This window comes from Musa acuminata, chromosome BXJ2-3 (assembly GCF_036884655.1).
Source record: "Musa acuminata AAA Group cultivar baxijiao chromosome BXJ2-3, Cavendish_Baxijiao_AAA, whole genome shotgun sequence".
Classification (NCBI taxonomy): domain Eukaryota; kingdom Viridiplantae; phylum Streptophyta; class Magnoliopsida; order Zingiberales; family Musaceae; genus Musa; species Musa acuminata.
This window is the reverse complement of record NC_088340.1, coordinates 35,238,339-35,265,000: the sequence shown is the minus strand read 5'-3', so window position 1 is coordinate 35,265,000 and position 26,662 is coordinate 35,238,339. Positions and strand designations below refer to the sequence as shown.

General features: G+C 38.8%; 2 protein-coding genes across 5 annotated transcripts in view; both read left to right on the top strand.

Moving 5' to 3' along the window:
* The window catches only part of LOC103979625 (transcription factor MYB98), an 8,953-nt gene extending 1,300 nt beyond the window's left edge, over positions 1-7,653 (top strand). The window contains exons 2-5 of one of the 4 annotated variants that reach the window (XM_065100130.1): positions 2,595-2,707; positions 5,636-5,782; positions 5,879-6,005; positions 6,930-7,653. In XM_065100130.1, coding sequence (XP_064956202.1) covers positions 2,679-2,707; positions 5,636-5,782; positions 5,879-6,005; positions 6,930-7,547 — 921 coding nt within the window. In that variant the 5' untranslated portion in view covers positions 2,595-2,678 and the 3' untranslated portion in view covers positions 7,548-7,653. Of the gene's footprint in view, positions 5,783-5,878; positions 6,006-6,929 lie in introns of all 4 variants that reach the window. The other 3 variants (XM_065100129.1, XM_009395793.3, XM_065100128.1) reach the window with 3 other exon arrangements.
* A 1,494-nt stretch (positions 7,654-9,147) lies between these two features.
* LOC135607909 (probable LRR receptor-like serine/threonine-protein kinase At5g48740) lies at positions 9,148-19,734 on the top strand. Its single transcript, XM_065100127.1, has 16 exons — positions 9,148-9,674; positions 9,752-10,304; positions 10,401-10,852; positions 10,933-11,050; positions 11,129-11,197; positions 11,276-11,344; positions 11,452-11,520; positions 12,936-13,007; positions 13,076-13,144; positions 13,213-13,454; positions 13,533-13,732; positions 14,530-14,656; positions 14,754-14,822; positions 16,936-17,125; positions 17,193-17,325; positions 19,149-19,734. Exons 1-16 carry the CDS (start codon positions 9,584-9,586, stop codon positions 19,359-19,361), a joined length of 2,736 nt encoding a protein of 911 aa, XP_064956199.1. The 5' UTR covers positions 9,148-9,583; the 3' UTR covers positions 19,362-19,734.
* Positions 19,735-26,662: the final 6,928 nt, after the last annotated feature.

The window sequence follows — 26,662 nt, the reverse complement described above, 5'->3', positions numbered from 1 at the left end:
GAGGTGTGTACTTTTGTCCACAGATATTTTGTGTATGCAAATTACATGAACACAAGTGTCTAATCTTTATTTTGCAAAAAATACAAGCTTCACAATCCATGAGACTATTTTGGATTGTACTCTTTTTGGATAATCTAGAATTTTATGCTTGTACTGGTTAATATTTCTAATAAACTTTACACATGCCATATGTCAAACATGTTTTGGATGAACTTTGTGATCTATACCTTAGTTTTGGTTTCCTATTTTTGTCCATAGATATTTTGTGCACGCAAATCACATGAACACAAGTGTCTAATCTTTATTTTGCAAAAAATACAAGCTTCACAATCCATGAGACTATTTTGGATTGTACTCTTTTTGGATAATCTAGAATTTTATGCTTGTACTGGTTAGTATTTCTAATAAACTTTACACATGTCATATGTCAAACATGTTTTGGATGAACTTTGTGATCTATACCTTAGTTTTGGTTTCCTATTTTTGTCCATAGATATTTTGTGCACGCAAATCACATGAACACAAGTGTCTAATCTTTATTTTGCAAAAAATACAAGCTTCACAATCCATGAGACTATTTTGGATTGTACTCTTTTTGGATAATCTAGAATTTTATGCTTGTACTGGTTAATATTTCTAATAAACTTTACACATGTCATATGTCAAACATGTTTTGGATGAACTTTGTGATCTATACCTTAGTTTTGGTTTCCTATTTTTGTACGTTGGAGTAGTAACTTCAAGATGAAAACTGCAAGAAATGTATATTCATAAAAATGTTTTGATCATGAGAATAGAAGTATTACCTTATACACAATTTCTTAAGTAATACTGCAAGAAGTATTACCTTATACATCTGATGTCTCTGAATGATACTGTAGGAATTGATAATTTCACATCTAGTTACACGCTAGTCAATGTTCTCCACATGTTTAATATTTGCTACTGAAGTTGCCAAGCATGTTCCCTGTAGTTAATATGTAAATTCTGTTGATAACACTGATTTGAACATGACATGAACACACATTGATGCAGTACTAAATAACAGAACATATTTCATTACTAAAATATATAACTGATTTTTAAGAGGTTCTGTAAAGCTAAATAGAGAGTTCTGGAGGAATCAATTAGCACTTCTAGACAAATTGATTACTTGTGAGACAATTTATTGATGATAATGACACAATGCAAACAACTTGGACTTGTGTATGCATAAAATTTTTGAGATCAGTGTTACAAGAATTGGAGTGACGATCCTTTAGTTCATAAAATATGCATTATCTTTTAGAAAGAGTAACATGCTGAAAGCACCAAATAATGATAAGGGAATTGCACAGTTTTTGTTTGAGTATATTTGACTGCACAACATGGCTGGTATTAAAATATTCACATAATAAATGATGGAGAATCAAGTAAGTGTCCAATTTCTTAGTATAATTTTATAGTAGCAAACTCAAACTTTAGATAGCCAATTATGGTTAATTACATTTGTATATACTGGCACTTAACCCTAATCCAAGAACTTTTGAGGGCATAATTTTTTAATTGGGTTTTGATTTTTCCTCAATTCCATGTCCTTTTCAGGAGAGAAGGATTGTGGATGCATTCCTTCTCCTACAACAATTGGTAGCTCTGGTTTCAAGCTTCTCTTCATCATGTTGTCTCATTATCATCATTAGTTCATAATCTAGATGTGCCTAGAGATGAGAATGCTATAAGTGATCCATCAGAAAATACTACTGGTACTGTTGTGCTTGCATCTAAAGTGTGGAAATTCCTAGCATGTTCCAGTCTTCCAGAAGAAGATTGGTGATGATGATTCTGTATGTATCTTAGCATAATGCTGAGTTGCCAGATTTAGGTTATGAATTCTTCTGAACAACCTAATATTTATTTGCCAGATTAGTTAGGTTACACAATCCTCTATCAGGGAGTATAATTCTCTTACTTTGTAGATATTTACTCTTAGGAAGATTACATGCACAAAGCATCATGTTTCTTTATATAACTGTTATACTTATATATTTTCCACTTCTTTTTTATGGGCTATCTTGTTTTCTTTCTGTTCATCAAGACCTGGGACTCGATATATCTATACCATGATTTTTCTTTCTGAGGTATAAAGCCAGCTTGGATTATGATTGATCTACTATGGAATATAAGGAAACCATTGTTCTTATTGTCAAAATAAACTAAAAGAGTTATCTTACTGTTAGCAGTTTACTTTTCCTGGTAGTAATACCATTTGATGTTCAAAATGCTTTTTGCAATGGTGATCCCAAGGGAAAGTCTTCTAAATCAGTCTTCTTGGATTTGAAGCTACTGGGAGAGTTCACAATTGGAGGAATGTTCTATTTGGTCTATCCATATACTTGGTTTGACAGCCTAAGAAAAGCTGACTAAATTGGGTCACATCAAGTAGAATGTTGATCACTTTGGGAAAAGAAAGCACTATGCATCATTAAACTTGTGTGTGTGTGTGCGCGTGCATATATATGACAGGGTAATAATAGGAAGCAATTCATATGAGATAAATAAGTTGAAGTTATATTTCAAAGATATTTAAGTTCTAAGGTACTGGAAATCTTCTGCAGGTACATTGTCATGAGGCTAGTAGTGCACAACAATCATAGATATTTAAGTTCAAGGTACTGGAAATCTTCTGCAGGTACATTGTCATGAGGCTAGTAGTGCACAACAATCATAGGTGAGGGTATCATTCTGTAAATAATCACTTACATTTGTTTCAGTGGATGAAAAAGATGGTTTATTCTTTTAATTCAGAAATCATGCCCAGTAAAAACCCTGGATTCTAAAATTTTAGAACTTTTATCTGATTTGTGCCTATACTACAGATACACATCAATTCAAAAAATGTTATATTACACATGTGGATATGCACACATTTATATACTGAAATTATCTAGTACACTGGCTTGATTTAAATGAAATTACAAGTAAATATGAAATTTAACAGAAAGACTTATATTTTATAATTTGCTTAGCTAAAGACATTATCTCAAGCCTAAGCATCATGTAGTGAAAAACGAATGGCAATGCTATGCAGAATCAGATGCATCCAACTTAAAAAAGGATGATAGTTGAACTTATGGAGCAATTTTGGTCCATGAAATCTGTAGATGCTGATCATAACCTTTTATTTAGTTGATGAAAGAATGAACAAGTCCATCAAACCTTGATTCTATGAGGAATGAAATGTTACATGCAGCCTTTGAAATGAGGAAGGTTGCAAGACAATGAAACAGGGTATTCCTTATTATTCTCAATAAGTTTCACCTTCCCAATACATTATTTATGTCACTCATTTAGATTGGAGAGGATCAGACATTGTATGTGGTCTTGGTCAATTGTTAGACCATGAAGTTGGATTATTTATTCCAGGGAATGGTTTAGGTTTATGCAACCAACATGAAAAATTAAGAAATCAAACTGAAAGAGTTCAGTTTAGTTCAATTTGTTTTCTTTAAACATTGGGTGCTTGGTTTTGATTTCAGGTATGAGTAAATATATATATTTTGCTCCACTTTCAATTTTTATGAGAAAAAGGATAATCTTCCACAAGAAAGTCTGCTTATAAACTGATAGCTCAGAAAGGATAATTGCAGAAATAGGAAAAAAAAGATCTAAGATGGTAATAGATGGTTTTGCATTTGTTTTGTTTGTACTCCATTTGTTTTATTTGATAAAAGACGTTGAATGAAATTACCCATATTATGTAAATGATACTTGTTTATATTTTCATTCTTTTGAAGTGTTGGTATATTCAGAAAGGAGTCTTATGGCCCTTGAATGCTTAAATATGATCCAGTATAAAAACTAGGTCATTGTGGGATAATAGAACTTCTTTGGTTCATTTTCTTCGACAAATCCTTCATATGCATAAATAGTAAAACACCGGCTATAACATTATACATTCATATTCTGAGTGCATTTAGTAGACCAAGAATATACCTTAAGATTCTTAATTATGTTGGTACTCCATTTGTTTTATTTGATTAAAGATGTTGAATGAAATTACCCATATTATGTAAATTATACTTGTTTATATTTTCAATCTTCTGAAGTGTTGGTATATGCAGAAAGGAGTCTAATGGCTCTTGAATGTTCAAATATAATTCAGTATAAAAACTAGGTCATTGTGGGATAATAGAACTTCTTTGGTTCACTTTCTTCAACAAAATATTGGATCCAATGTGACCCCACCCTTGGTTAAAAACCAATTCTGATATACATTAGTGACCATTTTGAGCTTAAATTTAATAATGGTTTCAGTATATTTAATCCTTCATGTGCATAAATAGCAAAACACTAGCTATAACATTATACATTCATATTCTGAGTGCATTTAGTAGACCAAAAATATACCTAAAGATTCTTAATTATGTTATGACTTGAATTTTAAGACATGATCCTTACAGAATTTGTTCATATCCGGAAGTGATTTGTTCATTTAATTTGAGAGACCACAGATGTAAATCTTTGTTTGGTGTATTTATCCTTTGTTGTGTAAAGACCCCTTCTTGTCTCTAGCTTAATTGTCATACTGACACTTATCTGTGTTGATCCTAGCTATCGCAAGTTTTTGTGGAAAATTCTCCTTTTTATAGATTATCATGAGATTATCCAAACCTTTTGATTAGCTTTGTTACAATTTGCAAGTATAGTGAAGTGTTGCTGGCCTGATACAGTTAATCACTTTTTGGCTGAGATTACCAGATGTTATTGTCATATTGTTTTTGAACTCATCTTTCTTTGATAAGAAAATAAATTGATTTTCTAATATTTTGTGAGTGTGACACTTACCATCAAGTTTTATTATCTTACATTTTCCTTTTACCTAAAGAAAAAAGATGTGTAGATGATGCTTTAACTTTCTCCTGTGTTCATGTTTGTCGATGCTGCTGAAAAGAATAAAGCAATTGAATTGTCATTTGAAGGACTTCACAAGAAGGGAGGGAATATTACTTGATTTCTTTCCTTTTAGGGTTGTAAATGCTTGGATTTAGTCATCTTGCTTATCAAGAGACTACTCTCTGCATATTTTGATGTCGTCTCAAGCAAGATGAAAGCTATCCTCCCTCAGTTTCTCATGTTTTCTGGAGTAAATTGGATAACTGACAACTAATTAACACGGTCTTCTAACTTTCTTAATGAACTAATTTGTGCTATTAACAACGCTATTAAAGCAGCTTAATTCCCTTGTTCTCCAGATAAGGTAACATCCTTTATTGACTGCACCCTAATTACACCACATACAAATGTTTGCATTAGTTTTAATCTCATTGTCCTTTGGATACATGCTATCCATGTCCTAGAAGACATCTCTCCCTCGCTCTCTTTCTCTCTTTCCAATGGATTTTGGGAGCTTCAAAGTCAACATGAGCAACGGACTCTTCCCAGAAGCTTGTGCTGATCCATTTGACAAAGTAGCTAATGGCTTCCCCTATGGTTTTGATGGCTACTTCCCTGACAAGTTGTCTCCACCATATGACAGCATAGAGTCCAGGGTCCCAACTGAAGACATCCAGGATGTGGTGTTGCCATTCTGTGTCACACAGCCTAATCTTAGCATAGCTTCGATGGCTCACACCTTTGAGCCTCCCATTGCTTGCAGATGCCCCGGCGAGCTCAGTGTCATCAACCATCATCCTCAGATGGAAGTCGAGATGAATAGGAAGTCTATGTCCGCAAGAAGAAATGGTGGTAAAGCACAGAAGAAAACCAACGTGGTTAAAGGCCAATGGACCCTCGAAGAAGACAGGCAGGCATTCTTTCTTCCTTTTTTGCTCCTTTCTCTTTCTCAAAGAGTATGTCTCGTTGTTTTTGTAAAAGATTACAACATGGATATTTCTTGCAGGTTGTTGATAAGACTAGTGGAACAGTATGGACTGAAAAAGTGGTCTCACATTGCTCAGATGTTACATGGAAGAATAGGAAAGCAGTGCAGAGAGAGATGGCACAACCATCTGAGGCCTAACATCAAGGTTTTCACTACCCATCTGCATTTTTTTTGTCCCAGTTGTTCTAGTATGCATCATTAGAAACTTGTGGTGTTATGTATCTTTCTTGTTTTCCCTTTTTGTATATATGATCTATATATAAATTACTTAATTCATAAATCAAAATTGTTACTTCAATTCTTCTGGTAGAATAGTAATTTGAAAATATTTTTTTATAAACATTAAATTAAGTAGAGGATGGGTTTGGTGCTGTACTAATATTACTCTTTTTATAGTTTAGTCATGAAAACAACACATTTCATCACCTTCACTCTTTTCATCAAAGAGGTCTAGGCTATTTTCAAGGAAAAAAAGATGATATTCCCTGTTCATATATATTAAATATATTAAAATAAGTTTGCTTTAGTACATAGGAACAGTATTAGGATTCTACTCAATTTATAATGAATTAATGAGTGTAAATTAAGGTTGCTTTACCAACTAGGGAGAGTACAAGGATTTTTCTCACGTTGGAGTGAGTTAATGTGTTGATGAATGACATCAATTTTTGGGTCAAACAAGCATAAATTGCTATTGTAACCCCCATCTTTATGGTTGACTTCATTAAAATGGTATAGTATTTAGTACTCAACTTTAAGTACATTTGTGAGCTCTCTTCTCTCTCTCATATTCCACCAGAACTACTACACACACCCTAATTAAGAGGTTTAGTTAATATAATGTCTAAACTCTTTTTATTTGGCAACAGAAAAAAAAGCCATAATTTGCTTTACTATTTGTGATGATATTTTTAAATAGCTTTAACTATGAAAGAGATCAACCTAAAAAAATCAAGAAAATATATTTTATATCTAAGTTAAATGAGGATTAATTATGATCTAGTTGGGACCTTTTTACTGAATAATCTGTATCAGTGCCTAAAAATGCACTATTTCTTCCTTCATGCAGAAGGATACATGGTGCGAGGAGGAGGACAAGATACTGATCCAAGCTCACTCCGAAATCGGCAACAAGTGGGCTGAGATCGCCAAGAGGCTCCCGGGCAGGACTGAGAACTCCATCAAGAACCACTGGAATGCAACCAAGCGAAGGCAGTTCGCCAGACGGCGGTGCCGCAACACCAGGAACCCCAAGTCCGGCATGCTCCTGCAGAACTACATCAAAAGCCTGGCACTCAGCCCCGCACCCTCGACAAGAAAGCGCAAGCCCGGCAACAGCTCCAAATCCACCGTGAGCGCCATGCCCGCCGAGGAGCCCAGCACGGCCGCAGATGCCTACCGGGACGGCGACGACCACTTAGTCCCTGCCTGCGACTTCAGCGACGTCATGGTCAGCCTGCTGTTTGAGGACGAGGAGAAGGTCCCGGCTGAGGGGTACGATGTCGGCCACCTGTTCGACCAGCTCGGCTGTGGTCTAGGCGTTGACAAGAGCTTGGAGATGGAGATGGAGATGGAGTACTGGGATGACATCGTCGCCACACCGCAGTCGTACGAGGACGTGAAGCCGGAGATGGACTTGGTGGAGATGATGTCTCAGAACAGCAGCACTAGCAATAACATGTCATGAGATGATCTGCTTACGTCAAACCTATAACAACACCTATGTGATAGAAAATATATATAGAGGGATATCGGTAATTATTGGAACTTAAAAATAATAATAAGCCTATAGTTATTTAAACTTTTTGCAATATATTATTTCACGCGAAAACTTATTTTCTACACTGCCTCTCGATATTATCTAAAAAAATATTATTCATAGCAAATAATGGTATATTATTTCTAATAAAACACATTATTTTATTATTTAACATATTAATGGTATCGTGTTTAATTTGTTTTGTTTCTAATTCTCTATAAATTTAATATTAGATTTTTTTTTTGCTCTAGATATAAATAATATTTGTTATATTTATTTTTATATGTAATTTGCCTTGTTTAAAATGGCATAGATAGTTTTATCTCCTTTTCAAGGAAATATAGAAAAGCATGAACTTTTGAATAAGTTTGATTACATATTGGATCATTAGAACTTGTTTTTCAAAGATCTCTTCTCTTTGAGATCCGACATCAATTGAAGTAATTCAATTCCATAGTAGGTTTTTCTCCATACACACTGAACTTAAATAATAATAATAATAATAATTTTGGTATATATATTTTTATTTACTATCAAATAATGAACACATAATAGTGTATAATATTTTATTGCATCTTTATATTAATTAATATTTTAAATATCCACTATCACCTAATAGGTTACTGCATCTTTATATTCTAATTCAAAATATCTTTAAATACTTAACATGGTAAGATTAATCAACCTCTCATCAATCACTTATTATGCTAATTAAGTTTTAAGCTTGCTATATATGTGTACTCATCGGATTAAAGCTTTACGTGAAATGTGGATATAACATGCATGGCATCTCCAAGGTTTCACCGGGCACAAATCCATTGTGAGAGCCGGCGACGTGCACGTACGACTCTCTCAGGCTGCCATTAGCCCATGTCACTTCTGTGCTTGACGAAATGTCTGCTGTGTTTTCTTCCTCGGTGGATGTCTGCTGGAAGAGGAACGACGGGAGAGGCGAGGAACGTTGGACTCACGCTGTGGATCGATCAATCTCTCCTCAAAGACACACTGTAACACCTTCCTCACTACTCCCTCTTCTCCGCCTTCTTCTCATCTTCTCTTTGTGCTGAACATTTACAAGGACGGAACCTCGATGCCAGAAGATAGACAGCAAAGACAACAGCAGGGTGCAGAAAGACGGAGTCGACGTCCGAGTAGCATGAGCTCCCCGGTGCACACCGGAGCTCCAACGTTGTACCTGGACTTCACGCTCATCCCCGGTGCCCAAGTCCATCACCCCGGCTTCGGCGACCCTTACGGTCTCAGCGTGTGGAACTGGTCGGCGAAGCCTCTGAGCTTTGTGCTGGTGGGCGTGAAGCCACTAGGGGAGCCAATAGTCGGTCTTGGGGGCTTTGTGACGAACAAGCAGGAGGAGATTGATGAGCCCATTCGGCACCTCAACTACTGCAGCACTGGATCTCGGAACCATATACTGGATTGAAGAGGGTGATGATGAGAAGTTTCAGAAGGTTTAGGGTGAAGACCATAGTTCAAGTGACAGCACTATCAATGGAATGGGCCATACGAAAGGGGGTGTTTGCAGTCTAATGGTCCTTTCGATCGAAAGGGGGTGTTTGCAGTGATGATGATGATGTTGGTCAGATAAGAAATGAAATGGATTGAGCGATCGATGGATGATTTGGAAGAATTCTTGCAATTCCCTGAACCTTTCTTTCTCTCCTCCAATCTCGCCACCGTCTATTCCGCCTCATATTATCACGTTCCCACCACGCGTGTCCTTCCCTTTCCTCGCATGCATGGATTGCTTGCTTCCTTTGCCATCATGGCGGCTATGCCCACCACCTCTCTCCGCTCCCTCACCTGAACCCTTGCTCCTCAAGGAAAGCAAGCCAAAAGCAAGAAAGAAATGCATCCCACTCTTCTCCTGCTTCTTATATCCCGCTCCTCTCACTCGTACTTCCATGCCTGTCGATAGTCGACTGCCGACTTGCTCAAGGTGGTGAGCGATGACAGTGACTCGCTGTTCCCCTTCACTTGCTTTGCTCCTCGTCCATGGCCTCTCTGTCTCTGTCTTGTTGGCCTCTGCTGATCCCCCCGGTGAGCTCCAACTCCATCTCTTACTGTGCCTTCTTGGCTGATGCTGACAAGTTCATACCTTGCCTGTACGAGACCAGGTTTCTTGAGCCTTTCTTGCGGAGGATCGACGAGCTTCGTCGACTCCGGCAACAACATCTCATGGGTTCCCGACGGCCCCTACGTGACCGCCGGCAACGCCACCGCGGCCAACTTTGTGCAGGGTGGCTCCACGTCCCAGCTGCCGTTGCGTTTCTTCGCCGACTCCGGTCCGGGAAGCCGTGCCTGCTTCAGGCTGCCGGTCGGCAATCTGCCCCTCGTTCTGGTCAGGCCTCGGTTCGTTTACGGGAACTACGACGGGATGCATCGGCCTCCGGTGTTCGCCGTGTCGCTCGGCAGGGCCATCGCCGGATTTGTGAATCTCAGCCAAGCGGATCCGTGGGTGGAGGAGTTCGTGTGGAGGAGGGAGAAGGGTGCAGCTCTGCCGTTCTGTTTGCACTCGGTTGCTGGCGGCGGCTCCCCTGTTATCTCTTCTCTGGAAGTCCGCCCGCTTCCTGAGCGTGCTTATGGAACTCGATTGCAAGAATTTGGGGATAATCTATTGAGGAAGCGATTCAGGATAAATTGTGGATACGTCGACGATGAACCATTGAGGTAATTCCATGGCGCTTTATGTGATCCCTGTTGCTTGCCCACGATTAGGCCTCCTGTGCTCTTCAGGTCAATTTCTGCTGTTTCATGGACAAACAGGTATCCACTCGATTACCATGACCGGCTGTGGGATGCTGATGAGGGCTTCTCGCCATCCCATTTGGCGGCAGCCTTCCACATTCCAGTTTCCTTCGATCTCACAGGCATTAAGGAGAACCCCCCTGCTTCTGTTCTCCAGACCGCAAGGGTTTTGGCAAGAAAGACTGCTTTGACTTACAATTTCCCACTTGACAAGCTCGGTGACTACTATGTCGCCCTATACTTCGCCGGAATCATGCCTGTTTCGTCCTCGTTTGATGTTTTGATCAATGGAGACGTGGTCCACTCGGATTATACAGTCGAACATGGGGAAGTTGGTTCCATCTTCTTCATGGGGAAGAAGATTGAAAGCTTGAACATCACATTTCGGAACAACAGCTTCTACCCTCAAGTGAATGGAATTGAAATATATGAAGTTTTGGAGGTGCCCGTGGAATGCTCCACAACCACAGGTGGTTTCAAAAGCACCTGATTGTTATGTTTATATCACGAATGTGTAATGGAGGATGTAATTCCAGCTTCTGCAGCGCAGTTTCTGCGCTTCAGGTAATTAGGCAATCGACTGGTTTCGACTTTGGTTGGGAAGATGATCCGTGCTCTCCGAAACCATGGATGCATGTGGGCTGTGACGGAAACCTGGTCACTTCATTGTGAGTTATCTATATATCCAGCTTATGAAATTTCTTGAGTTTCCTGTTCATCTGTAATCTTGTTGCTGATGAGTTCAGGAAGCTTTCTGATATGGACTTGGGAGCAATCACACCAACATTTGGGGATCTCCTTGACCTTAAAATATTGTAACATACTGATCAACCTGCTATTTTCAGTCCTTTTCTTTTCTTTTTTATTATCTAATTGGTCACAAATTATTCTAGAGATCTACATAACACATCCATTGCTGGAGAAATTACAAATTTGGGAACCCTGCAGAAGCTGGAAATCTTGTAATTTCTTTTTTCTTCCAGATTGAGCTACACATTTTTGTTTGTTCTATTTCCTGCCTTTTAATCTTTATATTATATAAAATATGATATAGGAAACATGTTTGCAGGAACCTTAGCTTCAACAAACTAACTTCATTTGGCTCTGACTTCAACACCATGGTCAGCCTTCAGATACTGTAAGTTTTTTGTACCATATGTGATTGGAGAAGGTAACTTTATGGACATTGTTAGTTTGGTAATCTTTTCATCTAGAAGACATCATAGATCACATAAGCGATCAATTCGAGTAGAATACGCCACCACCTGAATTATGTCTTGAGCTTAACTAGTATTCCTATGGCATAGATTGCGTGCTATTCAAATACCATTTTAAGCTAAAATAATATTTTCCAGCTGTTGATTATTATTTTTCCCTAAGATTGGTGAGACCCTTCGAGGTTTTTAGGAACCTCTGTATGATCTTTAAGCTACTTAAACCTATGTGGCTGGAATATTGACTGATTCATGATTGTTTCAGAAATGTCAAAGTGGCATGAATATTGCACTGCTTTGGTTGTACATCAGTTAAAGGAGTTTATGTCTTGGCTCACGAGTCTTGTATCAAATATTAGACTAGGTATAAGATAAGATCTGTCAATATGTGGCAGTAGATGTCTCCAGAAATTGATCTGAAATTTGTAGGGAGAAACAATTGCTTGAAAACATACTTTTAGTCCTCTTTTTTTTTTTTTGAAGTATTGGCATCTGATTTGAGCCATGAAACAAATGCGATAGAAGCATGGCTCAAAAAAGGTTTGTACTTTAGTTGAATCTTCTGCTTCGAAACTCAATTAAACCTTTTCAGCCCATTTCAACTTGTATCAAGTTGACACTTCATGAATTTGTAGCCGATGGTGCATCTTTCTCTTGTTGCTTATGGGTATGCTTTTCTTCTCGTTTAAGAATCTTGGATTGTTTCATACCCTACTGTGCTGGAAAGTATGGAAAACTAGGAATCAAGAGCTCTTTAATGAAGTTTCGTCTAATGCTGAGGATTTAGTCACATAACCACCTGATGGCGTTCCGCTCATGCAGGATCAGCAGTCCTAGAAAGGGTCTCAAGATTTCCTAAGCTTTTGGTTCAAGAGGAACTCATTTTCTCTGCTATTGCCATATGCTATAAGGATTGGCTGTCATTTCCATCTAGCTGTCTATGGAGTAACTATTATTCCATTTGTGTGAAATGAATTTCAACATTTCTGGTTTTTGGACAATACAATATATTATAATATATGTTTCTATTACTCTTTCTTCATGTAGTTTGTTTATTCTACCAAATACTTCAGAGATGCACAGGAGTTCTTCCTGGAAGCTGATTTGCTGGACCATTTTAGGTCATTTTTACACAAAGGTCTCCTTAATGATAGTTCCCATACTTGTAAACTTCTACTTAATTGTTAAATGTTTTTCTATTTTGTACATGTAAAAGTGCAAATGGGAATTTTTCATCCTTTTAGTCTGTACTCAACATGCACAAGTTTTACCTATTTTTTGTTTTAATCAAAAGGGTATTGTAACCTTGGTTGATCTCCTTCTTTGTCTTTCTCTGAAGGGATTTGCACAACAATAGTTTAGAGGGAGCAGTACCAGATGGTTTGGGAAGTTTAAACTACCTTCACTTATTGTAAGTAAACTCTTTTTTCCCCTTGTTATTGTTGTTGAATCAATATGTCTCAAGTTCAATTTATGCAGGAACTTGGAAAACAACAGGCTTCATGGTGTCCTACCTCAGTCTTTGAAAAAGGAAAGATTAGAAGTTAGGTATGACAGTTCATACTGTTATTTGAAGAATTAAAATGAATTTTTTTAAAGTTCTTTCTCTCTTTCAGAACATCAGGGAATTTGTGCCTTTCCTTCTCTTCAATGTGCAATAACTTTTCGGACCACCCCTCCATTCCAACTCCACAAGTGACAGTCTTTGACATGGAGAGGCCTTTGCATTCCAACCGCAAAACAGTAATAATTGCCATTGCCACCATTGGAAGTGTATGCTTTGCAATATTGCTTATTTTACTTGCTATGATTGTGCAAAGGAGACGGCGAAAAGAAGATGATGTGATATCTAGAACATGTATGCATGTTATATTCAATTTGTTGTCTTCATACATGATTAAGATATTAAGTTTTGCCAATCTTAATTGAGATACAGCAAGAGAGATGCAACGATGGAGTGCAGCAAGGATATTCTCATATAAAGAGATCAAGGCTGCAACAAACAACTTCAGGGATGTGATAGGCAGTGGGGGATTTGGATCTGTATACCTTGGAAAGATATCAGATGGAAAACTAGTAGCTGTGAAAGTACGCCTTGACAAAACACAGCTTGGTGCTGATTCATTCTTCAATGAGGTCAATATTCATAAAATCTTGAGCATGATCACTTTAAAATCTCCTATTGCTATCAATTATGAGTCTTTTTCTTTTTTGTTCGTATTATTGTTTTTCCCTTTTTAATCGAGTATCACATGATGTTTTAAATCCATGTTTGCGTGAACACTGTTTAGATGCTTACATAATCATTCCAATGAATTACCAATGACATTTAGAATTCATTAGGCCATTTTAAGTCAGAGGATGGATCTTGGTAGTTGGTACTTGGTACATCAATAAGGTTGCTTCTTTATGATATAAGTGATCAGGGTTTGAATTCATGGAAATATCTCTACTTGTAGGAGCAAGATTGTGTATATTGATACTGCCCAAATCCCAAATTGGCAGGAGTCTCGGGTTCAAGTGCACTGGTGTTGTCTATCAAGAATATTTAATTACACCTATTGGTGGTAAACTACTGTTGTTTTCCTATCGAACATTCTAAGTAGAATATGTCATTATGCCTATCAAAGGCGGACTATGTTGGGCTGTTACCCTGTAGAACGTTTTAATTTCAAACAGCCTAATATAGACCAGCCTAATAATGTACAACTAAGGTCTTGTTGATATTTTCCTATTATTCAAATAGAGATCTCTATATACTGTTAAATTGAGATCAAACTACTGGTGTTATTTTATTCTAAGTTCACATTTCATTTCTTCGTAATTCACAACAGTAAACCACCATCTGTTTAGTTTTCTTTTCTGTATCGAAATGATTTCTTGGACTTCAATTTTCATGCTTAATCAAGAAATTTTATTCACTGGATCTACAGGTGCATCTTTTATCTCAAGTACGGCATCAAAACCTTGTCTCATTAGAAGGATTTTGTCATGAGTCGAAGCAGCAAATCCTAGTTTATGAGTACTTACCTGGTGGATCATTGGCTGATAATTTATATGGTATAATGTGATGTTAGTTGGTGAAAAACCTACAGAATCTTATTCTGTAGATTTTTTTCAGTTATAACTTTATTCAATTTATCTCATCATGTTTCAGGTTCAAACAGTAAAAGGGCAACCTTAAATTGGGCCCGCAGGTTGAAGATTGCTGTGGATGCTGCAAAAGGTATTGAATCTCTTAATCCATGTGTTGTTGAATTATGTATCCTTAAGGGAACTATTTTGCTTATTTGTTTGACATAATTTTACATACATTTTCTCCTCCACTTTTATTGCATAAGTGGCACATTTGGAATATTCATGAAGGTACATTAGTGCACAACCAAACTTTTGCTCCAGTGGAAAAAAGGTCCAACAGTAGGTTAGTGTGTCACACATCTAGCAAGTTGGACTATTTGTACATGCAATAATATGATTGTGTGATAATATGATTCTATATGTACATGCGAGGTTTTTAAATAAAGATTTCATACCAGTTTCAATAACCAAGTTGGACTCTTAGGGTACCACGACACCAAGCAAGATACTGGCTTATACTTCCTCGTATCATGGGAAAAAGTAATAAAAGAAATTAAAATGAACTATTACCAAGCAGTGCTGACTTGCATAATTGACAACTAGTGTTTGGTCGGACCAGTAAGTATCGGTGGATACATACTAGTCTGACCAGTATTTTAAGTCATGTCTACAATTAATACAAGAAGGTAAAGTAGGAATATTTTGTGAGGAATTAGAAAATTAAAGAGGCATATGAGCAAGTATAAGGGTGCCATATAACAAGCCTGTTGACTCATTTGTGGTTGATGCTTACTGACTCTTGGTGTGCAACGACCTTCTGATGAGTAGACCTGGTTTTGGCTTTTGTAATATTTTTGCAGCAAAAAAATCTGTGCATTAGATCAATTTTTTCAGGAAAAAAGTGCAAGTAATACTTACTCCTCCAAGGTCCATATTAGTGTGTGCCTGACTAGTTTGAAGTTTGAACCCTCATGGATCAATATGGACCTGTTTGGTATAACTTTGTTTTGAAGAACTTGAGGAACCGAGGATTTAATATATTTTTTCACTTGTGGAACATTTTCTGTATACATAATGTTGGGTTATTTATTTAAGTACATTTTCTGGTTATAAAAACTTAAGCTTGTTTTGGATATACCTAAGGGAACTTTGCAGTCCTAGTTTCTTGTAGAAGATTTTTCTCATCAAGCACACCTTACCTTTGCAACTTTGGTAGGACTTGTTCCTTTGTTGGCTTTTCTTTGTTGAATTATGTCCTCTATACAAGATTTTGGTTGGCAGCATAACTCATGTAATATACTGCATGTACTCTTGGTAGGTCTACTTTTCTTAATCAACTTTATTTCTGTATATTTATTTTGAATGAAGATTATCCTATTAAACTATGCATATCAAGTTCTGTAGTTAATTCAAAAGTAAAATTTATTAATATTTTGCATTCCTGTAGCCCACCCTTCAGATTGTTTCATTATGTCCTAAACAGTATAACTCATGTAATATACTGCATGTACTCTTGGAAGGTCTTCTTTTCTTAATCAACTTTATTTCTGGTAATTTATTTTGAAAATGTAGATTTTCCTATTAAACTATGCGTATTAAGTTCTGTATTTAATTCAAAAGTAAAGTGATTAACATATTGCGTTCATGTAGCCCACCTTTCAGATTGTTTCATATTAAACAGAATTAGTATGAACCGATATTTAGAACTGTACATTAGTGAAATTTGAGTAATGACATGTTTTCTTTGTTCTCAAGCATATATACACAGAGTGCTTGAACATGATATTCTGAGATTAATTTTCTTATCAAAATTAATACTGGTTATAGTCATTCTTACTATTTTTGTTTAAACTTTGGTGTATTAGTTGAACAATGTTGATTAGCTCAGCAAATATTACATCTTTTATCAGGAGAGTTATAAGTTATGACAATGCAGAGCACAAAAGACATTAGCAAAGAATAGCTGAATTATAACCAGTTATTTCAATGCTAGATATTAGCTGCAAAACCTTGTCTCTTTAAATTATAGCATGTGCATGCCTGCACATGTTTATGCACCATAGGATTTACAATTTGATAGCAGAATTTAATTTTGGAAGAAAAATATCTGATAAATCCATGCTACTATTGCAAAATATTCTTCTCTTTTAGATATCATTGTGCTGTTTCCATGGTATAGTGGTGTTCCCATAAACTGTAACCAATGAGTATGACATAAAAATTTATATAAACCTCATCTTCACATCATTCTTTTGACCAAGGATTGGATTATCTGCACAATGGGAGCAATCCACGAATAATTCATCGTGATGTAAAGTGCAGCAACATCCTTCTAGATGCAGAAATTAATGCGAAGGTCAGTGACTTTGGGCTATCAAAGCAGGTGCTTCAAGTAGATGCCACTCATGTTACTACTGCTGTCAAAGGCACAGCTGGTTACCTAGATCCTGAGTAAGTCTCCGACTTGGCACTTCATTTTCACTCCTATTGAAATCCTTACAATTGGTTTATTGCACAGATACTATGCCACCCAGCAATTAACTGAGAAAAGTGACGTCTATAGCTTTGGTGTCGTGTTGTTGGAAATGATTTGTGGACGTGAACCTTTAAGTCATGTTGGACCTCCAGATACTTACAATTTGGTGTTATGGGTACTCTATCTTCACTCTTGTCAATTTAACTAAGCTTAGATAGATAAATTTGCTTAGGTTTACAGTGATAATTGACTATATTACTTTTGGATGTGTTGGATATGATTTTATATAAAAAGTTACATGTTATCATCTTGAACCTTTTTTTTATTGTTATACTAGTGGGAAGTTGCATTTGTTTTACATGACGTTGTTATTAGAAAAATAATAATTATTGTATAAATATATTTATAAAGGATTTTTTCTTGATAGAATCTGAGTGTTGGACAATTAAGAAACAATATATATAAAAAATTTGTATCGCTAAGATAAGAATGTTAAGATGGTTGTGTGAGTTACTAGGAAAGATAGAAAAAGAGATGCATACATTCATGAACAACTGAGTATCGTTTCGATAAAGGATAAGATGAAAGAAAAATTATTTAAAATGATATGGACATATGTTAAAGAGATCTTCGGATGCGACAGTTAGAAGAGGTGAAATAATTAATGTTAATGGTACAATAAGAGATAGAGGAAGGCATAAAAAGACTTTTATAGAATTTAAGTACTATAAACTTAATTAAACATATGGCTTTTTACTGATCTCAAAGGTGGCAAGAGATACATATAGTTGATTCCATATGATTGGGACTTACGGCTTTGTTGTTATTGTAACTTTTTTTTTATAAATAACTGCTACAAGAAGGATTTTAATGATAATACTTGAGCATCTTGGATGGCCTATGTATTACATCAAATAACTAGTAGATGGGAATTTGATAACTTGTGGTAGTCTGCTAGGCTAGAAATGATTTCTGATTAAAAAGGACACATCTATTACTTGAGACTTCCACTAATGCGAGATCTTGTGATGGCCAATGGATGCAGATTCTACCTCCATTTATTAATGAGAACGTAATAAAGTTGAGTTATAGCTGAATTGGATTTTTATTTTTTAGAAGGAACCATTTGAGTAACAGATACTGACATAGTACTAAAACAAGGTTGAATGTGTAGCAAATTCTTTGTAGAGAAGGTGTGAAAATGCTGTTCTTCAGTGAATTATGTCCAAAAGGCAGTCTACTAAGACCTTCCACTAGTTCTGGATTTTAAAAAATGAGCATGAAGTAGTATATGATACTATAGATGGGATGAGTACTACTAAGACCTTCCACTACTTCTGGATTTTAAAAAATGAGCATGAAGTAGTATATGATACTGTAGATGGGATGAGTATAACGCGAACACAAGTAAAATTTCAGGTGGTTCATTCCATGAACTCGTAAAGTTTGATGAGCTATAAATATAATTATCAATTTCTACAAATATTGCAGGTTCATGAAGTTCATATGTTGATTGCAGAGGTAGAATGTGGAAGTAGTGCATCGGTTCTAAGAAAACAAAAATGAATAGAGGCATGCACAAATTTTGCACCGGTCAAAGCTAATCACAACATATGTTCTGCCTCAAATATAAAAAGTAAAAACAATAAAGAAAAGCTACTGAACACATCTAATCAAACAACAATGGAGTAGCCGGTGCTACAAATTTGAGTTAATTTTAAAATTGTAGCTTTGGCAGTTAACATCATTAATCATTCATTATGTATCGCCTCATTCATATTCCCATGGAGTTGAAGTTCACTTTAGTAATTCATAACACTTTTTTTTTTCTTCATCAAATTTTCACTAGAGCTGCAAATCTGTGATTCTGATTTTTTTTTTCACTTTCATATTTTGAAATGGAAAAGCAACAGGAAATTTTTAGATTTTTGTAGTTTATATTGACTCTTATGATATCCTCTTCTTCTTTTTTCCCCTTTTTCCATTGGCGACTTTCAGGCAAAGCCTTATTTGCAAGCTGATTCATTTGAGATTGTGGATGAAAACATAAAGGGAGCCTTCAATCCAGAAAGCATGAAAAAGGCTGCTTCTGTTGCTATAAGATGTGTGGAGAGGGATGCATCACATAGACCAACGATAGCAGAAGTGCTGGCTGAGCTCAAGGAGGCTTACAGCATTCAACTCACTTCCATGTCATCCGAGGGCACCTAGTTTGAATGTGCCTTGTGAGATTTTTCTTTGTGTGATCATGAGTGTTTGCCTAGTATTTTCTCTTGTCACTGGTGAAGATGATTTGCTTGATATTGTGGATCTAAAGTAACTTCCAGTAGGGGAAAAGCTTGATGGAGTGAGAAAATTCATTGCAGTATGAAGAATTCAACTCCTCTCTCATAATTAAATCTGGGTTGGTGGATGTGTAGTTTGAACTCTCATCTGTTTTAAGGGCTTTATTCTCTTTTTGAGCAATAGATTTGCTTGGTGTAGTAGTTAGTTGATCCCAAGAACTCAGATAACTCTATTCTGTTGCGTTAGAGTGCATACGTATCTGATGACTTGTCTCAATTAGCAGCTTGATTCATATTCATATTTTCCTATGTCTATTGACTATCCTTTGCTTGCAACTAAGGATTTTAAGTCTCTTTCTGATACCGATTTTGATAAGCTTACATTACTGGTAGAGTACAATAGAATTAATAAACTTACACCACTTGGTACTATCGAATCGAACAATAAAGATTTAAGTACCTTTATATTTTGATATCGATATTCTGTTTGACCAACGAATACGAACCGTATTGTCACGAATTTAGCTGGAATTGTCTAAGCCGTGAGGCATCATTGCGGTCAAGACGCGAACTTAGCTTGCGTTGCCTAAGTCGCGAAGCACCCGTGCGCCAACTTCTCGGACTTAGTTGGGATTGCCTAAGTCTTGACGTGCCCTTGCGTTGTGCGTCCGCAAATGTTAGCTAATTTGCAACCTCACTCAGGTCTCGAAGGACCTGTAAAAGAGAAAGTTGATTAGTTCGAAGAACGAGCGACAGACAAGTCCCGACGTCTCGTGAAGAGGGAAGCTTTACAAGCAATTCAGCAAGCACCTTGAATGCATGAGAGAAAACAAAGAAAGGAGGAAAACAAGGACTTTAGAAGGTTGAACGAATAACTGCAAGTCCACAAACAGCTGCTCACTGGGTGCCAGACGCGAATACAAGTTTCCGTCAAGAAAACGTACAAATTTGTGAAGATTGTTCAACGCCCGACGCTATACCGAAGCCCTATCCCCCATGGTGCCACCCGGGTGATTCCAGAGTACTGAGATGACTAACGTTTTACGCGCGACAGCGGGCTGTAGAAAACAGCCTATGACATGCAAAAACGGAGCCATTTTGGGCTGTTTTGCTTGGTGCGGTGGGCGGTCGCACTATAGCACTGCAACCCGTTTGAACTTGCATTTTTACAAGCAAAAGAATACAAAACCAAGGCAAAACATGCTGCCAAGCATATGTACATGTAAACAAAAGCGACGAACAGTTCGTTGAACGAAGTTGTTGCAGGTGCGTGCCGACCGTTCATGACATTCTCCCCCACTTAAACTGTCGACGGCCTTATCGACGCTTATTGGTAGTCGTTGATGACTGCATGTTGAAGGGCGTCTTTGGGCTCCCAACTAAATTCAATTCAAGGAAGCTTTCGCCACTTCACCAAGTACTCGGTCTGCTCGGCTCCATTTGGTAACTTTATCTTGCGATATGCTAAAATGGTTTTAACTTGCTTCTCATATGAGGCTCTAGTGGGGGGTAGCCGAGTTGGAACACTTCGGGAAGCATCTTGCAGATTTGAGTGGTAGGCCTTCAAGTTGCTGGCATGAAAAACATTATGAATTATGAGCCATGCCGGCAGTTGTAACATGTAGGAGACGTTGCCTACCCTATTGATAATTGGGAAGGGCCCTTCATACTTGTGCACTAATCCTTTGTGTACTTTGTTCCTAAAGAATTGGAGTGATGCTGGTTGGAGCTTTACCAATACCAAATCGCCGACTTTAAACTCCTATGGTCGTCTTCCCAAGTCAGCCCACTTCTTCATCTTTTTGGTTGTCTTCTCCAAGTAAGCCCACGCAATATCTGCATTTCGATGTCATTCTTTTGCAAAGTGATATGCTGACACACTACTCCCAGTATATCCAATAGCCAAGGTGTGAGGAGTTGACGGTTGATGTCCTATAATGATCTTGAAGGGGCTCTTGTTGGACGCTGAGCTCCACTGTAAGTTGTAGGAGAATTGAGCTATGTACAATAGCTTCACCCAATCTCGTTGGTTGGCACTCATGTAGTGCCGAAGATATTACTCTAGGAGCGAGTTTATCCTTTCGGTTTGGTCATCCATTTGGGGTTGGAGGCTTATGGAGAAGTATAACTTAGACCCCAACAATTTGAATAGCTCGGTCAAGAATCGTCCTAGGAACCGAGCATCTCGACCACTAATGATATTGTGTGGGACTCCCTAATACTTGACCATATTCTTCATCATCAGCTTAGTCGCCTCCTCTATTGAACAGTGTAGGGGTGCAGCAATGAAAGTTGCATACTTTGAAAATCAATCGATCACCACAAGTATCGATTCGAGTCTCCCGACTGCCAGTAGGCTTGATATGAAGTCCAAGAAAATGCTCTCTCACGGCCTTTCTGGTATGGGCAATGACCTCAAAAGTCCCACCGGTTTCCGTTGCTCCACCTTGTCTTGTTGGTAAGTGAGGCACGTTCGAACATATTTCTTCACATCAGCCCCCATCTTCGGCCAGTGGAAGGCCCTCTCCACGAGAGCCAAAGTTTTGTGAATGCCCAAATGTCCAGCCCAAAAGGAATCGTAAGACTCTCTTAAGAGCTCACGCCTTAAATTATCCACTCGAGGGACATAAACCCTATTCCCTTTAATGTAAACGAGTCCCTCCTAGACCCAAAATCATCATGTCTTAACTTTTTTGATGAGTTACATCAAGATTACTACTTGGGGATCACTATACAATCCATCCCTGATCCTGGAAAGGAAGTTGGAGTGCAATTGACTTGCTTGGCCTCTGCCCTCCAACTGTATGACATTCACTCGCTTCACTTTCCGACTCAATATATCGATCACGACATTTGCTTTTCCAAGATTATACTCCATTTCCATATCAAACTTAGCCAGGAAGTCTTGCCATCGTGCTTGCTTTGGAGAGAGTTTTTTCTGAGTTTGGAAATGGCGCAAAGCGATGTTGTTTATCCTCAGCACAAATCGTGATCCAAGAAGGTAGTGTTGCCAAACTTGTAGGCAGTGGACCACCGTTGTCATCTCCTTCTCGTGTACCGGATACCGTCGCTCGGTCTCGTTGAACTTGCGGCTCTCGTAGGCCACCGGATGACCCTCCTGCATGAGTACTCCCCTAATAACGAAGTTTGAAGCATCTGTATGGACTTCGAAGGGCTCCCCATAGTCCAGTAATTTAAGCACTAGTTCTTCCAACACAGTAACCTTCAGATATAGGAATGCAGTTTCGCATTTGTCTGACCACCTCCAAGGCTACTCCTTCTTCAGCAACTCCATCAGTAGAGTTGCACGGTTTGAATACCCCGCTTTGAAGCGTCGATAGTAGTTGACGAAACCAATGAAGGATCTTAACTCTAGCACATTCTTTGGAGTTCATCATTCCGCAATAGCTTGCACCTTTGATTAGTCCATCCGAATGGAGCCACTACTGATTCGATGCCCCAAAAACAAGATCTTCGTTTGAGCAAAGTAGCACTTCTCCCTCTTCACGAATAAAGTGTTCTCCTTGAGAACCTTGAAAATTGTCTGAAAGTACTTGACATGCTCCTCGAGCGTTTGGCTGTAGATGACGATATCATCCAAGTAGATGACCACAAACTTATCCAAATATTCTTTGAATAATTGGTTCATAAGAGTACATAATGTGGCCGAAGCGTTGGTGAGCGTTGGTTAAGCCAAAAGGCATCACTAAGAACTCAAACGCTTCATACCTGGTCACACATGTAGTCTTCGCTTCATCGCCTTTAGCAATGCGTATTTGCTAGTACCTTGACCGGAGGTCAAGTTTGGAGAAATACTTGGCCTTGTCCAATTGGTCAAACAAGTCCATGATGAGTGGGATTGGATACTTGTTCTTCACCGTTATTTTGTTGAGGGCTCGATAATTGATGCATAGTCGAAGGCTCCCATCTTTTTTCTTTTGGAAGAGAACTAGAGCTCCGAATGGTACCTTAGAACTGCGGATGAGACCACTGCTAGTCATAGGTGCCCAACAAGCCAATCACGTGAGTGATGACACGTGTGACTTGACACAAAATCTTTTTTTGCTTATTATATTTTAACATTTATCACTTTATATTAACTATTGCATATATACATGTATATATTGTGATATCCTTGGATCTGTGCAATGGGAATCGAATCATGATGAGATCATGATAATGAGATCGATTCACCTTTAAACATAGATCATAAATAATCCCGGTCATAGGTTACTCAAGAGGGACACCATGATAATCAGACAGACTGATGTGTTGTATACTCGTCTATATGATGGATGCAGTTGGTCTTATAACTGCTCGTGTGGGGACACTAGGGATACAATACAAGTTCTCATTGGAGAATAAGTTCACTGATTGATCCGCTTACGGAATGCTGGATGGTTGATGATGCCTTATTGTTAGACAGCAATTCCATAGTCCTAGTGGTGTATTTGGTCCTTAGACTTAAGACACTAAGGATATCTTGTATGAATGCTCCACTCTTTGATACCAGACTTAAAGGTTTGGATGTCCCAAATCTAGTATAGTTGGTCATTGGGAGTGGCAGTTGATCTTACGAGGGCTATTGAGTGTCGATAGAGGATCATCCACTCTCGGCGTCATGAGAGAAATATCCCATGTGTTCTTGCTTAGACAAATCCCTAACTAAGGTCATTCGGGTTGAGAGAGAAAGAGTTTTCCGGAAGAATCCAATTAGAGCGAGACTCGAGTAGAAACCGTATGAGTTTGACAACACCATTGTCACGGACTTAGCTGGTTTTGCCTAAGTTGTGCGGCACCCTTGCGTGTCCGTCCGCAAAGGTCAGCCTCCCCGAAGCCTCCCATGGTCCCTTAGGTCCCACAAAAGAGAGAACAGGACAGAGAAAAGGCCTCACTCGGGATCCACAAGCAAACATCTCCGAAAAACACTTTATAGACAATGCAAATTACAAACAGACTTTACAAGCTTTGAACAGTTGCACAACAAAGGGTAAAATGGTCCATTACAGACCAAAAATCTCTCACACGTGTCCACATGACACAACCTTTATTTACAAGCCTAAAGCGGCCACCGACCCAACTAAAATGGGACTATCAAGCCGTCGGTCGTCCCCCTACATGTTGTACAAAGCATGAACATACCAAAAGACACGGACATACATAAGCATTACATCAAACACCCTGTTTAGAAGTTTGTCCGTGACATTCTCCCCCACTTATTCCTTCGACGTCCTCGTCAAAGCCTTTGTCGACACTGCAACTCCTTGCCTCTACTGAGTCTTCAATCTTCTGCTACAGCTGCAATGCGTCCCTTGGCTCCCAACTGCTCTCCATTGTTGTTTTCGAGTAGTCGAACCTTTTGATCCGCCATGCTGCTTCAACTCACCAATGACTCTGACTCCGGTGTGGGGTTGGCTGAGTTGTGTTGATCCTTGTTGATTCCTGCGGATCCTTCAAATGAAGGAAAAGACCATCCTTACTGCGCAGTCTCTCAAATGCCTCATGTTGCTTAAACTGGGTGGATGCTTGTTAGAGCTTTTAACGAGCATCGTCTCGCAAACTTCTGAAGATTAGGGTCCTTCCTCCACAAAATTTGCTCATTAACTCTTCTTTCACTTAGTTGTCACATCCTAGTAGGTTCGCATCACTTCCGCTTTTGATTGGCATTTCGTTGGGAAATGAAGCGGACAATCTACTCTCAGTAACACTGATCACCATTGGTGAGGATTTGACAACTATTGTCTTACATTATCTTCGAAGGGTCTTTGAACTTTTGCAGAGCTCCTCTGCTGGATAGATAAGAGAATTGGAGTACTCAGTTTCGCCCATTCTCTTAAGAGTTGAGAAGGCAAAGGTTACTTGACTTCGCCCGCCTCCTCGAGGTTGTACTCCATGCATCGAGCTGGTTACTGGCCTTCGCCTGCTCTTTGCTCACACTTCTGAAGTACTTGAAGTGTTTGCACTCCTTGCGTTGAGTTAGCTACTGTGATTCACCTTCTCAATGCCATTGAACTTCTGGAATGCAGGAAGTTTTCACCCCAACTTGGAGTAGTTCTCTCATAGGTTTGGTCGCTTCTGGGATTGTACCGTCTTCTCCATCAACCCTACCGCCTACTCCCCTGAGTAGCGAAGGTACAGCACCGGATACTGCCTGCTTCATTCCTTGGTTATGCACTCTTGCATGACCCGAAGTCCTTCACTTTCGGCTATATTGATGAGAAGCACATTGACACTGGTCTTACGAAGTTCTTCGGCCTCTGCCCTTCAGCCTTGTCTTGGTACTTAGAGATTTCCTCTGCGTTCTCCACCTCCTCGACCCCTTTCACAACCAAGCGCTCTCCCTCCATGAGAGCAAGGGATCAATGACTTTCACGGAAGTCCCGCCTCTGCGGTACCATGGCGCTGTCATGCCCATGGCCCTACTATCTGTCGCCTTGCATCTGCATCCCTTTTCTTCACGATCAGTAGAAATGTCTCCGTGGCACTCCTCTGTGTCCACCTCCATTATAACTGATGCTTGATTTTGGGTAGCTAAGTCCCTTTGGACTCGTCATCGCTTCCTCGCCCCTTTCGACCCCCCTGCTTCAACACCTCTGTGTTCTCTAAGCAGTCCGTCTGGTCGATGGAGAGACAGACTGCAACTCCCATACATGGCCTCTGCCATCACGTTGTAGAGTTTGCACCGATTCTGTTCTCCTTAGCTTCCTTGGCAGCAACATTCGCTTACTCGACCTTGTCCTCTGACTTGTCGGGCTCCCTTAAGCGAATATGAGCTCTGGAGCAGTCCAACTCTCCAGCTGTTTCGATCATACCTCTGCATGATCAAGTCCCTCCCATGGGACTCACTGATACTTGCATTCGAACTTTTTCCTTGGTGGAACACAGCCCCCATATGCTGATGACCAAGGCTTTCATTCGATTGCAAAATTCGATACACGCACGGAAGACCTGCCTCTACGGTACCATGGCCTTCACTTCTTGAATACATAGCCCTTCTTGCCATCATGTTGTTCACCGAAGTGGAGCTTCTAGTAGCTCCCGATCATACCTCCATATGATCCAGTCCCTCACGGGGCTAGGTTGTGTGAATCGCATTGCCACGAACTGTTCCACCACGATCCGCTGCACCATGTCACCTCCTGGTGACATCTCCATTGCATTCTGATCCTTGTGGGATAAACTTGAATTGTGGTCCCTCCATGTGTGGCCTCTGCCAATACATCGCAG

What these genes read in the sequence shown, in the direction of transcription:
- LOC135607909 (XM_065100127.1), top strand. Translation starts at nt 9,584, where the DNA reads ATGACAGTGACTCGCTGTTCCCCTTCACTTGCTTTGCTCCTCGTCCAT. An exon ending in GGAATGCTCCACAACCACAG is followed by an intron (nt 10,853 to 10,932) that starts GTGGTTTCAAAA and finishes TCTGCAGCGCAG; the next exon opens with TTTCTGCGCTTCAGGTAATT. An exon ending in CTTACAATTTGGTGTTATGG is followed by an intron (nt 17,326 to 19,148) that starts GTACTCTATCTT and finishes GGCGACTTTCAG; the next exon opens with GCAAAGCCTTATTTGCAAGC.